This window comes from Acanthochromis polyacanthus, chromosome 22, assembly GCF_021347895.1.
Source record: "Acanthochromis polyacanthus isolate Apoly-LR-REF ecotype Palm Island chromosome 22, KAUST_Apoly_ChrSc, whole genome shotgun sequence".
In the NCBI taxonomy this organism is placed as follows: Eukaryota; Metazoa; Chordata; class Actinopteri; family Pomacentridae; genus Acanthochromis; species Acanthochromis polyacanthus.
In genome coordinates, this window is record NC_067134.1 from 16964052 (window position 1) to 16980081 (window position 16030).

At 40.6% G+C, this 16030-nt stretch overlaps 1 protein-coding gene across 3 annotated transcripts in view; it reads left to right on the top strand.

The window, feature by feature from the left end:
• LOC110961821 (neural cell adhesion molecule 2) overlaps window positions 1–16030 on the top strand; it is a 361000-nt gene that overhangs the window by 237261 nt on the left and 107709 nt on the right. For all 3 annotated transcript variants that reach the window (XM_051943455.1, XM_051943453.1, XM_051943454.1), the window contains exon 2: window positions 15636–15710. In XM_051943455.1, coding sequence (XP_051799415.1) covers window positions 15636–15710 — 75 coding nt within the window. The remainder of the gene's footprint in view (window positions 1–15635; window positions 15711–16030) is intronic.

Sequence of the window (16030 nt, forward strand, 5' to 3'; positions counted from 1 at the left end):
AATATTTGTGAAAATATGCAGCGACTGTTAAGGTCAGCGCTCATTCTGCTTGTGTAGATCACCCTCAAAGCTTTTAATCATGTCCCGTGTGAATATTCAGATGTTGCACAAATACATACAGTACTTGCGCTAATGAGCTGTTATTAAAGATTGCGCTCCCACTGTGACAACCACCCACCGGAACCGTTGTATTAGTCCTCACCTCACCGCCTCATTTTGCCTTCCTTTCTGCTCTGTTCTCCTGCAATGACAAGCGAATACAAGTTAACCGGAATTGAAATTATTGCGACTGGTTTCGCTTTAAAAATGTTTCGACGTGGCGCACAAACAGCTGGCGGAGGAGAACGGCTGAACAAAACAGCGGATTACTTCTATTTTTATTTGCCCCTGCTTCTTTCTCGGAGAATGAGCAGAATGGAGGGTGAATGGCATCAACAGCAAACCTCTTCCTGACATCGTGTTTTAGCAAATCTGACGGGCTAAACGCCTACAAGCCCTCACTGGAAGGCTGTTTCCACTGACAGTAGCCCCACATAATTCTTGGTGCTTGAGATTGGAACGTCTTGTCAGGATGCTCATCCTCTATTTGCATTTTCTTGCTTGGTTGCCTGTCCTGAAACTGCCATTTATCTCCAAATACGGCAAACTAAGGCATGATAATGAACAGAACACGACACGATGTGCTCCCATTCATGTAGAGATGATGATTCTGTACACACATCAGCCCGTGAGACTTGTGCCTGGAAATCAGATACTGCCTCCGAGGCCTCGAGGTTTTATGACTGACTCAATCTTCGCCAAACTCAATACAATCAACTCCTCCCACAGAAGTGGAAAGCCTCCCATCACACACAAGTTCACCCATCTCAGTGCTCTTCTTATCGAGGGCCGGTGGACTAATCAGCTGACCCCTTTACACAATGCAGTGCTTGTCTGAATGGCTGGAAATTTAGAATTTCATCGGGATCATAATCACAAGCAAACCTCTCACCAACCTCTGCTGGAGGCCAACGTCTTGACCACAGGAGCCGACCGTTGACTTCACGTCTATTAGATGCAAACTGTTATTGATGCAGCTGATACATTTCCAGACTATTTGTGAGAGAAAAGCACAGTAATTTTTGATTTTTTTCATTGTCAGTCATTCTCACACACTTGAACTAGCGTGAACCTCCTCCACTCCCTAGTAGCTTGGTAACAGTTCTCCATCAACAGCTCATTTAATGTTTGTGGAGCTGCAGTTTAGCACTAATGGTGCGTGTCGCATGGAAACGCAACGCATCTGAATATCGCCTGCTTGGTGGGCGGATCACTAATTTGCCACTAGGTGATCACATGGCAGCCCTTTAGATCTTCAGTCCAGTAGAAATGTTGGACCAACATGGCGGCTCAGTCGCAAACTTACTCTTTTATTACGAAAACTGTTCAGTAATTTTCTGTAAATTTTGCAAAGTGTCTGACCTCCATTCTCTGCACCTCATTTGCATAAAGTAGAAGTCAAATCTACTTTATGCCGATGAGCTGCGGCAGCTCTGGTGATGTTTCTCAAAATGCAACGCAACCAGAATGCAACGTGGTGCGGTTCACATCGACAATGATTGGGATGCGAGAAATTGACGGATCCTGTGGACACTTACCTTTACAAAGAGCAATCTGAAGAGCTTCAGTAACAAGCGACTCGACTTCTTTCTGTTTGTTCTTAAAGACGTTTTAATTCTCGTCCAAGAGGCTTCTTCAGGTCTGAACAGCTAAACTGAAGAAGCCTCTTGAATTAAGCATCTTCAAGAACCAACTACTGGAGCTCTTTGGATGAATATCTACTCAGGCTCTGACAAAGAGAAGCTAATTGGAGGTTGAAGGTTTGTGTTCACATGGGTTTGGTTAAGTAAAGGATCACGGTTTGGGTTAAAATGCACCGTGTTGCTATGTTTAGCTCTTTACAAAGCTCCATCTTGTACATATCTGCCTGAGATTCTTATTTTTCACACGGTTGCAAGAGGACGCTTCCGTTATTGGGGTTGTTTTCTGTTTATGAATGGTATCTCGCATTCTGATCTGCTGGTCATATATGCACTACGGTTCAAAAGTTCCTTTCAACATGATTGGCTCACACAATGTAGCATTAGAACACAGGAGTGATGGTTGCCGGAAATGTTCCTCTGTACCGCTATGTAGATATTCCATTAAAATCTGCCATTTCCACCGAGAACAGTCATTTAGCACATTAACGTCTAGACTTTATTTCAGATTCATTTAATGTTACCTTCATGAAAAAAGCTGCTTTTCTTTCAGAGTAAGGACATTTCTACGACCCCAATCTTTCGAACAGTTTTGTATGTGAGTAATGTGTAATGATCACAGCCATTTAATGGGGTGGTAGCATCCAGATCAGATGGAAAAACCATCTCTCAGTACCCATGAGAACCAGTAGCAGCCTTCATATCAGCTCAACGACATTTGCTCGCCAACAACCAAAGTCCTGCATCCGTCCGAGAGGCCTCAACAATCCAAATCATTTCGAAATGCCCTTTTTCTGTTGACCTCCAGGAGGCTGTTTTGAAACCAAAGCGCACATGTGAGGCATTGCAGAGCGACACCAAAGTGGCAGCAAGTGACATCTCATTAATTTATATTTAATTAGCTTGTCTGTATTCAGAATAAATGGTTGGTCATTTTAATTGGCTTTATTAACCCGATCGTTTGACGGGAACCTTTTTGTCATGATGGATGACCTTATTATTACATCAAAGAAACCGCTCGACTCGTTAACGCTGGCATGGCCGCTCTTCTTGTTTGCGGCTGTTTATGTTTACATCTCAGCAGCACATCATTAGCGATCCAAGCTGCTATGCGAACTCAACTCATGGATAGACACCTTGATTTTCGTCGCCTCTAAATAGTTTTAATTAACAGTTTCTAAACCTACATTGTCAGAAATGTTTTTTATTGTGACACTGTCTTAAAATGAAGGCGGAATCGAGCTGATGGAATCAACGTTATCACTGTAGGGAGATTTATTTTTCACTTAGCACGAGGCGTGAATATTATCCCCAATCCTTAAAGCACACTGATGTCACCTGTGTTTCGCCTGAGGTGGGAGGGAAGAGAAGGGATAAAAAAACAAAAGGGAGGAACAGAAATAGTAGGGTGACTGAGATAAGAAAAATAAGACTAATAGATTAGACACAGGACTCAGAAGTGCAGAGAGGTGGAGGAAGAAAAGAAAAATACCTACGAAATGGTCAAAGCTTTGGAATAATTTCCACCGGAGCATGGCTCTTTTTTGAAACGCGGATAAGGGCATTATCTTGCACTTATGTTTACAGGCCCCTATTTTTTCTTCTGTTTCCATAAATATAAGCACAATATCCAAGAAAATGGGATTTACTCTATCACAGTTTGAGGCTCGAGTTTCCGCGCAATCTGGAATCGAAATCATTTTTGTGATGGAGGATGAATAAGACAGAGTATATATTTGTCCAAGAGGTTCTGTGGGATTTCTATGAATATGTTTTTGTGGCTGCGCTTTTCCATACTGTTCCTCTAAACAGGTGAATTTGTCTCCCCACCTGTCCTTTTGCAGGCTAAGATTGGCCATTTGGCAAATCTCTTCACCAACCTTTGACATCGAGAAGCTCTGATTGCAAGGTAGCAATTGAAAACCTGAATGGGAGTCCTGTCCATTTACTTCTCTTATTTCTATCATGGCTAATCATAAAAGATTGCCACTTGGAGCTCGGCTCTTTTCCTCTTGGTAACTCATCTGCCCTCTGACACAGCCTCAATTGTCTGTCTGGGCTGATTTGTTGAGCGAACGGCGGTCCTCTGGGATCATTACTGCCATTGTCTTACTGTGGCTCAAATTGACATAATGGCAATTTCATCCCGTCTGATGTCTCACATCTTTTGCTCGAGATGCTGGTTGTTTCGATAAAATAGATCACACCACCTTATGTCTCCCCTCGGTTTTGTGTTTCTGTTGCTTTCCTTCCCACATTTTTCTTTGGGCGCCTAAGAGGGCTTCAAGATGTCTGAAAAAGTTGTACTGAGACTGTGTTGAAAAGGTTGCAGAGAGGTTATTTAAGGGATTTCCTTCTACTTTTGGAGTTCTGTTGGTTTTCTCGAAGGCTCACTGCATTCTCTTTTTGTCTGCTTCAACAAATCATCACAAACCAATGAACCGGACTCATACTTGAGCTTTTAAAGAGCGTCATTCGGGAAGAATTTTCCACTAAACTTAGTGTTTCGAGGACGTAATTGTTTGAAAAGTTTCATTTTGCGAGGAATCAGTGCAGTAATTCGCATGATAAAGTAGGGATTTTTATCATGAGTCACACCCAGTTGTCGGTCTTTGTGAGTCTGAACGGTTGTGATTCAGTAAGTTGGTGTTTCTTGCTACTTTTATCTTGTATTTCATGGTTTTTCAGCATCGTGATTTATTGTGTTTGTGCTGGTTGCAGCTTGTCGGGACATTTTTTTTCTGAATATAAAGATGAATGTAGCTACAAGAAGGACTTCGCTGCTGCATTCTCAACAAGAAACATGGTTGTGTGCACTTTGGACAGGAGGATTATGTTTGTGGAGATGCAATAGAGTTCCAGATGGGAGGTCAAAGCCAAGGCTGTTTGAGACTATTGAGATTAGCAGGACAAAATATGTATTGGACTAATTTTACTGATTAGGGAAACACATCAAGATTCTTTCGTGTACGCTTTAAAACCATGTGTAAACAGGGCCGTTATTAGCTAAATTTAGCTTAGCTGCTCTCTGAATTTGTGTTTTTGTGGCCAATTTTTGTCAAAAATCTGCCTAATTCGTCATTCTTCTACACACAATCTGTGCAAATGTGCATTCAGTGCAACTTTAAAACTCTCGAACATGACATTTAAAGATGCTCGTAATGAAGTCCAATATAGCTGAAAGACCTGACAAGTTTTATTTCCACTGCATAAATGCGATCTTTGTCCCCCTTCATTGAGGGCACTGCTTTCCTTTTGGGAGCGATATCAACAATGGAACCCCTGTGACCTGTGGTAGACCTTGCCGTAGGCTTTGTCATCAATAAAAACCTCAAAAACTTACATTTTATGACCGCAAAGATTAGTTTTACTCGTATTTAGAAGTTTGTTGTAAATTATTCATTGGTTTAATAAACGTAAAGAGCAAAAAAATAATTAAAAAACGCAATGAAGTAAGATAAAATTCATGTAAATATGATGATTTTCTCGCACACATTTCAGGCACTCATGCCACTCATATTTTGACTTTCTGTTGAAGAGATTTTATTATTTTCCTGAGTGGCTGAAGGAGCTGCGTGTGAATTCTCCAAACTAAAAACCAGCTGGTCGAATCTGCAAATGCAGTGAAACCTGCAAAATTTGTGAAGTGCTTCAGATATCCTCAGGCACTATTCAGATTTCGTTTGCTATATTGCCACTGGCCTTGGCAAAAAAAAAAAGAAACAGTGAAAAGAAGGTAAGAGCAGCAGCTCATACATGCATATATGGACAAATAAAGTATGCAAAATCTCACAGAAAGACATTGTGGGTGAAATGAGCATAGATCCTTTTTGTTGCAATTAGTTAAACATGTGTTGATTAGCATGCTACTGCGTTGGATAGATGTGTCCATGGCTAGAGAACTCCATCTGAGCCACCGCAGCCTTAAGAGGCTTAAGGAAGGAGACATTAATCGCAAAGCAGTCGGCTGAGCGAAAAGCAGAGATATAGAGAAGTTGTGCGGCAGAGAGCGAAGATAATAGGTGGCCGAGACTGTGCGAGTGGCCCGATACTGTATGTCGGTACGATTGGATATGGTTGGCTGAGTAGAGCTCGTCTCTCGTCTCCTCTGCAGCATGAAAGCAGCTTGTTATGTAGAAGGACAGGTATATAGGACTGGGCATTCAGGGAGGCAGACTGGTGAGCTTCAAAACAGCTTTCTAAAAGCAAACAATGAAGTCATACGAAGCTTTCTACCTGCTCTGAATGAAATTAAGATGTAACTTTGTGTTAATTCTCTGCTTGAAGTCCACTTTAAAAGATTTAGGTGAATATTCACTTTGCTGCCCCTTTTTGTCCATGTGGGCTTGCTGTACTTTTTTTCCACTGAAGAATATCTAGAAGCAAACAGCTCTTTTTCATTCCTCACTCATTTTCCTTGGCTGAACTGTACAGAGCATGTGTCTGTAAGTGATACCTATGTTGTATGTTAAACTTACCTGTGATTGTTGTGGCTGATATGTCTCCATGACAACATGCCTAATGAAAAATGTCAAATAAACGTCTTGGTGCGTAAAGTTTAAGCGTCTGAAAAGTAACAGAAATCCTGCGAAGCTTTTCTAAAATCAAACTTATTTCAGCAGGCAGGTCCTGCTTCCTCTGATTTTCATATACTGCATGTTTGCGCAGGATTTCTCAGATATTGCCATTCTGTTTCTCTTTATTGCAGTGTTGCTATTGTTATCTCTGCTGACTCTGGAAGAGAGATCCTTCTTATGTTGCGTTTTCTCAAGTTTCGTCGTGATTTCTTGTGTTGCTGGAAGAATTTTTTTGTTGTTTCCACACTGTCTAAGGGAAGTTGGAAAGAAACTATAATCCCGGTTACCTGCACCTCCATCCACTGCTCACCTGAAGCAGCTTTAGAAATGCTGACTGCTCACTGTTTTTGAAGCTAATTTCCGACTGCAAATAAATTTTTCTGCCTTTGCTAACACCTTTGAAGAAATGCCTAAGACACACAGAATCGGGTGAATACAAAGCATCGTAATTAGTATTTTATCTCCCTCCTTCCACTCTTTTACTCGTCTTTGTCTCTCTCTCGCTCTCTGTCTCTGTGGTTCAAGGGAAGAATTCCCTTCAATTCCTCCACGAAATCACACACAATTAAAGCAGAGCATTTTCTGCCTCGGGGCCTTGCTGCTGTGTGTGTTTTAACATTTACACACACACACACACACACACACAACCTCCCACCCACCCACATGCACAGAAGTGAAGGCATACGCACCCTCAACACGTACCGACACACAAACACGCACACAAAGGCATGTTCTCTGCGGTGCATTTTATTTGGCCATGGCTTTAATGGGGCTTTTTATGGAGTACAGGATTACAGAATCACATCCGTCTCTCCCTGCCAGCTGATTGGACACTCTCCACTCTGTCAATCAAACGTTGGGCTTAACCGGCTGCTCAATGCAACGGCGCGTTTAGGCCGCTTCGGTCTGCTCCAGATTTAGTCACACCAACTTAGCTGCTGGCAAATTTCGCCCGCCGTTGCTCTGGTTGTTCCAGATGTCGCCGAATCATGTCACTGGGCCAGCAGCTCCTTAATGACCTCCGCTTTAGGAATATGACATATTGGAAAGTTTATGAAGTAAATAGAATTCGAGGCAACATCTCATGGTAGTAAAATTTGCTCATGTGAAAAAAAAATCCCGTTCAATTCATTTTTTTTACACAGCGCTAATTACAATTCAATTTGTCTCAAGATTACATTCCATTAATTTAAATTGTAATCTGTTTGCATTTTTTAGGGATTAGTCCTGCTCAGTGTGCTGGTTTCTATTTGAAACTAATAGATTTGAGGCAATGTAAACAAGACTTTACGCAAAGCATTGGCGTATTATCAGATTAGGGTTCTTAATGTGGTAAACGGAGAAACAATAAAACTCATTTCTATTCATGTTTCTGGCATTCACTCCATTGTTCTCTCTCCTTTTAGCTCAGTTTTGGTCTCCACCAATACTTGATAGAAATATCTGTGTGTTTATCTGCATAATGTTCACCATTGAGTTTGCCATTCAGTTGATTGCCAGTTGGATGCTAAAAAAGTGGTACACAGTGGCTTTTAGGGCTGGACCCCAATATCCGAAGATCCGATCAGGACGGTGGTATCCGAATATTAATTTTGAGATCCGTTTTCATGAAATTGTCCGGTGACCCAAAACTTTTGAACAGTAGTGTATATACTAGGCTTGCGCTAGCCGATCGCCAAAGTGCCATTGGCGCATCGTTTTGCTGGATGGCGCAGTCATTCTGGACCGTGTGAGCCACAGTGGCGCTCTATTTTTCTTGTAAAAAGCAACAAAAAAGGGGTTCGACTTACTTTTTCTTCGAAACGCCCGAGCGATAATATAAGAAAAACAAACTTTTTCTCTCGGCAGGCGTCGGAAATGGTCGGAGCCACCCGAATCTTGATCACTCGCCCGGGTCATGAAACGCTCTCGGGCAATCACAGAAAAGTATGCTATTTTTACTGCATGAAATCTCTGAACGGTGTGCCACAAGGCGAGTCATTTGCGATCAGGACAAGCGAGAAAGTGGAGGTTTTTGTTGAGTTTATGCAACAGTTGTAAGATATGGTACATAGTGAGGGTTGAAGAATTGGACATAGGAGGAAAAGAAGGTAAATTGGACATGAAATTAACATTTTTATGGGTCAAAAAGTTTTGATCATGAACATGTTTCAGGTACAGGTTTTTAAATGGCCAAATGCATATATACATGGGAATGTGTCTTCACCCCTGACTGTCTGTTTTTTACGAAAAGAACATTAAATTTGGATCTGAAAGTTTAGCAAAATGATATGGACTCACACTTTGTGATGATATTTATATTCAGGACTTAGACTTAAACATTTCACGTTGTTGGGGGGGAGGTCGACCCCCCCACCCCATCCCGAACATTCACATATATGTTTTTAAATACTTCAATTGCAGCATAAAGCAAACCAGCCTGCAAGACTCCATTTTTTCCACTATCACTGACACAGAAATTTGTGGCTTTTTGTGCCTCATTGTTATTCTTATGAGTGAGCCACAGTGGCTCTTCATTTCAAATTCCTAGAGCAAGCATAGATATAAACATACTGTATGGCTGTCTGAAGTGTGCTAACGTTGGCTACAATTAGCCAATATAAGCTGCATTAATAGAAGAGCAAGAAAGTACATTGCAAGTGTCTTTCGGATAAGCTACAGTTAGCCTACATAAGCTAATGGTAAAGAAGAGTAGAAAAGCCATAAAGTGCACAAATAGTGACTGTATATCAATCTAAAGTTTGCTAAAATGAGCTAAAATGAGCCCAAAAAAAGCTAAAAGTCGAAAGCTAAGAACACTGAAATGAATTAAATTTTGAATTTAAGATCATTTCCTCACTTGTGTTTGAAAAAAAAAACTGTTTCCCAGATGATACTAAAATTTCAGCTAATGCTTTGTGTGTTGTCACCTGAAAACCTTTAATTTAAAATGAATTCAGTGGTAAAGTCACCCTGCACATTTTGTTAAACTTTCCTCGACAGTAAACCCAACCAGCTGTGGGATTTGAACTCGCAACTTTGCGACAAAAATCCTCCTCTGACCTTTTCTTTGAGTTTCCATCATTGACGCTTCAATTATTTATGTCTCATTGTTGTTAGGGAACCTGGCAAGTCATGTATAGTATTGACCACCTCTGACACATTACAAATGGCAATCAATGGATTTGTTTGTTGTCTTATTTTGCTTGTCTCCGACACTTCTCAAAGGAGCTAATAATTGGAGCTGATAATTGCTACCAGGCTCATGGCATATTGACCCAGGCTCTGTAATAAGCTGCTTGAAGGCGGTCGAAAACATTCCAGGCCTGAAAATTGATATAATTAGCATGTCTCTTTGTGTCCCCTTCGGGCGAGACAGTGTTGAATAAACAAATTCTCCCATCCCGTGTCATATTTCAAACCCAGTCAGCTTTCTCATTAAAATGTCCATGTATATTCGCTGTGGGGTACTATTGTGTTGTGCATTTTACCTTCAAAATTCTCGCTGAACACTTATATTTTCCAAGTTGAACTTAATTATGTGATTCACACCGATGACTCCGGCGGCGCAGAAAGAGCCCCGGCCATTTTTCTTCCGCCTGCTGGGTTTTGTGAGCAACTTATTACGTGATCAATCACATACAGCATGAAGAGAGCAGGATCAATTAATAATTGAAAACCGTTAAACTACTTGCAGCGCTGATTGGAATCTGCCTTAAGTCAGAGGCAGGCAGTGTGGAAGGGCACGAGGTTAAATAGACATGATTAATCAGCTCGAGAGCAGTATTTGCATTCATTTGCAACAATGCGTGTGTGTGGACGGTAGCTGTTTCTCCTTCAGGCTAATTATAAGCACGCTTGGAGTGTGTGGTGTGTTTACAGTGGGAGGTTACACTCAGATATCACATGATTCTGAAGTATACTGTTGATGGGCAACAACAATGAGCTCCTCACAGCAGCAAAAAAAAAATGCAAATGAACCACAGATGGTGGTGAAGCAGCTCCAGGACCACTTTAGAACCGAAAACAGACTTTCCAAAAACTTTAGCTTACTCTGAATTTAGCAGTGGTACTCCAAAGTCACATTAACACCCTGAACCTCCAAATCTGCTGCCGGATTGAAAAGGCATGTTGTTTTTAAAAAATTGCAGAAATGACACCATTTATCAGAGCCAGAAACTCAAAAACAGAAGGAGTTTTAGAAATTGAAAGAATCATACGTGACATGGCGTTTAATTGCGCAAATTAACCAAATATCACCATTTATTGATATTTAATCAAGACCACATGTTTCTTTAAAAAAAATACCAAAAATTAACACTTAGCATGTAATAATTATCCACTTTCATGTGAAACTTTGAAGCCAATACTGACTCACTTCTACCCCAACAGTCATGACAAAAATTCAGGGACTTGGCTGAACTGCAAGCAGTGTTAGCATAATTGCCTAAGTCATTTTTTGTCCTTCATGACTTAGGGCAACTATGCTATTAGGCTAACGATATGGAAGTAGTAGCATATAGCATGTCGAGTCAGGTTTTCCTCTATATCGGGTTACCTGTGAGCATTTACACTAGCGTTCCAAAATTTGGGGTCACTTCGAAATGTTCTTTTTTTGGAAAAAAAAGCAGTTTATTTCAATGACGATAACATGAAATGAATCAAATACAGTCTAGACATTGGTAATGTGCTAAATGACTATTCTAGCTATAAATTTTTTAATGGAATATCTACATAGGAGTAGAGAGGAACATTTCCAGCAACCATCACTCCTGTGTGCTAATGCTACATTGTGTTAGCTAACGGTGTTGAAAGGCTAATGGAAGACCCCAAACTTTTCAACGGTAGTGTGTTTGGTAAGAGTATGAAACTACATTTTAGACATTGTTGATGTGGTACATGACTATTCCAGCTAGAAACAACAGATTTTTAGTGGAATATCTACATAGGGTTGCATTTAAAGCAATTATGTTCTGTACCATGTGTTCTAATGGTGCATTGTGTTAGCTAATGGTGTTAAAAGGCTAACTGATGATTCGAAAACTCTTGTGCAATTATGTTAGCACATAAATAAAAGCAGTTTTCATGGAAAACACGAAATTGCCTGGGCGATTCCACACTTTTGAACGGTCGTGTAAATAATGCTTCACATATTAATTCCAGGTAAAATCTAAGCTTAAAACTGCGACATTTTATCAAAGTCACTTGATTTTACGTAACCAGACAAAAGTGCAGTAAAATATCTGTTGTATGTAGCATCATTATTGTGGATTGCAGTATTTTTCAAGTATTTGGAACTCCTGTGGACAATCACAGAACTGTTGAACATGTTCATTCCATGTGTTTTAATTTCTATCATATAAAGATTCAACTTTATATGATTTATGGCATGATCACTGTCTCATACTTCACAAATGAGTTCTTGTCGTCTGGCCATGGTTGTGCTGTTTCCATAGAGGTGTTGGACTTTACATTGCAGCCACAGTGAGGAAAAATGAGACAAGAACATAAACACCCAGCATCTTCCTGGGCTTCAACATTATCGCACAGCTGAGCAGAAGTGGCTCAGTCATTTGTTCAGTTTGAAACCGACTCGCATGTGAGGGTGCATGTATGATGTATCAATGCATAGATGTGTCCGGTATCTCTCCGTGTAATCCCTTGAGCCTTTGTCTGTGCCTGTTTCGCAGCCGAAATGATGAAATGCATGGATAAAGCAGCTCCCATGCCTCATCATGTAAATGTGACAGTGCCCCTCTACTGCCATCTATAGGCGGCCCTGGGTCATGGCAGATGGCTGCGGCTGATAAACTCCTCGACAGCAGTGTCACTGCATCCGTCCTCCCCGGAGAAGCTGCACATAATCATTCCATCATTTCCTCAATTATTGACAGGCGCCCTGAGCCCTACTGTAAAGTTCCCAGTGTTACAGAGAGAATTAACATCATTAGAGTATTATCCAGCTCCTCCCTAAGAGTGCGTGTGGTTGAATTTTGATCCTAACTAGACTTGTAGCTCTGAGGGCTGAGAATGAGGCGCTGAGATGTGACGGGCTCATCAAATATCTCGCCCCAGTCAGCGATGTGCCGCGACTACCGCTGCGTGGAGGCTCTGGCCTGAAAATGACCCCCTCCCCGCTGAGTTGCCAATCATCGCTCATCACATTAGGCACCTCGGCACATTCTCAACCGCAGCTGGCTATGATTTTTTTTTTTTTTTTTTTTGGTCTTCTGTCTGTATCTCTTAGCTACAAGTCTCGTCTGGGTGTTTTTCCTCCTTTCTCCTGTTTAACTGCTACTGGTATATAAGTCACGGAATGGTTTAACTCCAGAATGCATTAATCCTTAGATCAAAAGTGTCAGAATCACTTGAGTTCAGGGGCCACATTCAGCCCAATTTCATCTCAAGTGGGCCAGATCAGTTAAATTAGAGCATTAGAACCTAAAAATAACAACAGCTCCAAAGTTTTCCTTTGTTTTAATGTTAAAAATGTTCACTTTTAGGGAACTATCTTTTCATAAAACATTACAATCTGAAATTCCTTCAGAAATATAAATTCAATTTAAACAACATTATGAGATCACAGTGGATCTACAAAGGTACACAACATTTAGTCACAGGTATCTGGAAGTAAGCAATCTAGCATTCTACTGTATGATGAAAACGACAAAATGCAGACAAAAAAAGGAAAAATCACAAAAACAATACAAAATATTTGAAGAAAGAGACACAAAATGACTTAAATGAGACAAAATGACACTTGGCAAAAACAAAAAGAGACGAAATATGAGACAAAAAGGTTCCACAGCATCAGAAACTGAACAAATGACACAAACAAAATGAACACGAATGACGAAAAACAAGAAGCAAAACAGCAAAAAAATAGACAAAACAAACGAGACAAAAAGCCAAAATGACAAAAATGATGCTCAAATGAAACACAAAATGACAAAAGTGAGACAAAAAAACCCACAAGCGAGACAAAAAGGAAATACAGAACGACAAAAACATGACCTAAATTACAAAAAACAGACGAAAAAGAGAAAAAAAACACAAAATATTACAAAAAAGAGGCAAAAAATGACAATAGCACAATGAACAATCTAGTATTTTACTTTTTGATCAAAACAACTTGTCATGGTCTAGAAATTATTAAATTTATAAATTGCAGTTCATGTGTTCTCTGTAATTTTTCCGTGTCTTTGACAGCAGTGCCATAGATGCAAAAGTGGGTCAAAAAGACCGGTGAGGTCTGTAATCATTTCAAATTCCAGCTCTCCCTCAAAAGACATGCTTTTGATATCATTCCATTTGAAGTTTTAAGTTACCTTTTATACTTTTAAAGAAATTGTAGTATTTATATTCATACCCCAAGCTCTTTATCGCTGATAATATCATACAAGAGGTGAACTTGGAGGGATGGAGAGCAGCAAAAACTTGAGGAAGAGTGAAAAAATGTCAACAAAACGGAGGTTGACATTCTTCTGTTGCTGTTCTGTGTACTGTTCTTCTTGTTTCAATTGTGAAAATGTTCAAAATCTGTTATAAAGTGACAAATAAGCCTATTTCAAGCTTAAAAATAATTCTGATGTGGACAAAAATATAATACAAACAATAATGCAAATGATTATTCTTCACAAAAATGGCTTCAAAACACATTGATTCTTAAACGGCCCACTTTTAGAAGAGTGTCGGGTCCAATCACTTGCGCATAAATGACATTTTGAACGTAGCAGGGCTCTGAAATCTGCAGACTCAGGTCAGGCAGTCTTCCTGTATTTTGTTTTTCTTCTATTCATAATCAGGCTTTTTTAAAGCAAAGCACATTGAGCGTACTCCTGTGTATAAAATGCATTGACAAATTCACGTCAGTTGCAATCGAAAAACTTGGATTGTGTGCCGCTACAGTACAGCATTATAGTAGAACAGCGCAGACAAATGGCCTTTGATTGTTGTTGGACTCACCGCTAAGTGCAACTTATTTCCTCATTTCCTCTCTGGTCATTGCAGTGAATGGATGTCCTCCACTTCTCTGGTTGGCGGTTATTGAGGATGCAAAAACCACCAAAGAAAATCCCAGAATTATTGAGTTATTTCCCGAATCCTTCCCCGTCCCCCGCTTTTGTCAGTCCCGTCCAACTGTTGTTCAATTCATATACCATTGTCGAGAGCGATAACTGCAAATAGCATCACCTCGGGCTGAAAAGATGCCGTTCATTGTGGCGCTGACTGACAAGCTTTTCGTAAACAGCTGTTTAGTAGAAGGTATATTTCAGCTGGGGCAGCGTGTTTTATACGAGGCAAGTTTATTTGTATCGCGCAATTCATGCACAAGGCAATTCAAGGTGGCGAAGAAACACATTCAGAAAAATGATGTAAAGGTAGACATGCATTGAAATCATCAAAGTGAAACATTAAAGTAGACATGAAGATCATAAAAGTCAAGAAAATCAATTGAGTATGGCTGTCCCTGATGACCTGAAGGTCAAGGGTCAAAGATTTTTATTGTCATTTTCACTGCATTTTCAGTCACAAGAGAAAGAAATTTCGTTTCTAGATCAGTGACGGCAGTGCAATACAAACAGTCCAATCTCTCTCAAGTGCATTGAGTCTCTTGACTTGACAGGTGGCTAGCTGTCAACCAGGAAGTCCCATTGAGACTGGAGATCTCCTCGAAAAGGGAGAACTGGCCAAAGTAGGAGCCATACAACATTTAAAATTCGTATAAAACAGAAGATTATTCCACGATTATGGTGCATGATCGGAGAATGCTGTTTTCCAAAAGTCTGTTAGAGTCCAGGGAACATTCAAAAGCAGCCACTTGGAGGTGCGCAGATGGTAACTACCAGAACTGAAAGAAGGAAGGTTGTTGATGTATTCTGGGATTTTGCCCAGCAGAGCTTTACAGATGAACATACACTAGTTTTGTTGAGTATGAATGCTTGGTGATGTCAAGCCAACCAAATCATAGAGTTGCATCATGGATGCTTCATATGGAGATAATAAGTCCAGGATGTATTTTTGCTCCAAGACCTTTCAGTGCTTTGTCGACCAGGAGGAAGATTTTGAACTCTATCCTTTGACAAACAGGAAGCCAGAGTAGTGATTTGAGGACCGGGGTGATATTTTTCCTGGTGTTCGTTAGCAATATCTGCAAGCATTCCTAAGCAGATTGTTATTTATGTGGAAGGATACTTGCATAAAATGATATAACAATGACGTAGACAGAAGAAAATGAGTCATCATCTTGTATAATTTTGTCTCTTTGCTTAAAAATCTGAGCATTTTTGTGTCTTTACTTGCAGAAACTAATCAATTTCCCTTTTCTTTTGTTCTATAGCCGCCCTGCAGGTGTCCATATCCTTGAACAAAGTGGAATTAAGCGTCGGAGAGTCCAAGTTCTTCATCTGCACAGGTAATAAATCCCTTGTTTTTGGTCATATATACATTGTGTTTGGAGGCCGCAGCAGGGGTCTTGCATGAGTGTGTTGGTGTGAAGACAACACAATCCTTTCTGTCCATATGGTGAGGGACTCTTTGACACGGTGGTGACTGGATCTGCGCTCGTTCCTCCTCCTCATTGTCCTCTCTCTGAACGGTATATCAGCTCTCAGAAGGCCCGGCGTTGACGCCAGAGGCTCGGTGGGGAGGAAACAGTCCCTGGCAGGTCCGACCCGCCTCCCGCTGGCTGCCTCTGCTCTCCTGCCAACCGGCTCAGCGAGAAGCTAACAGCCA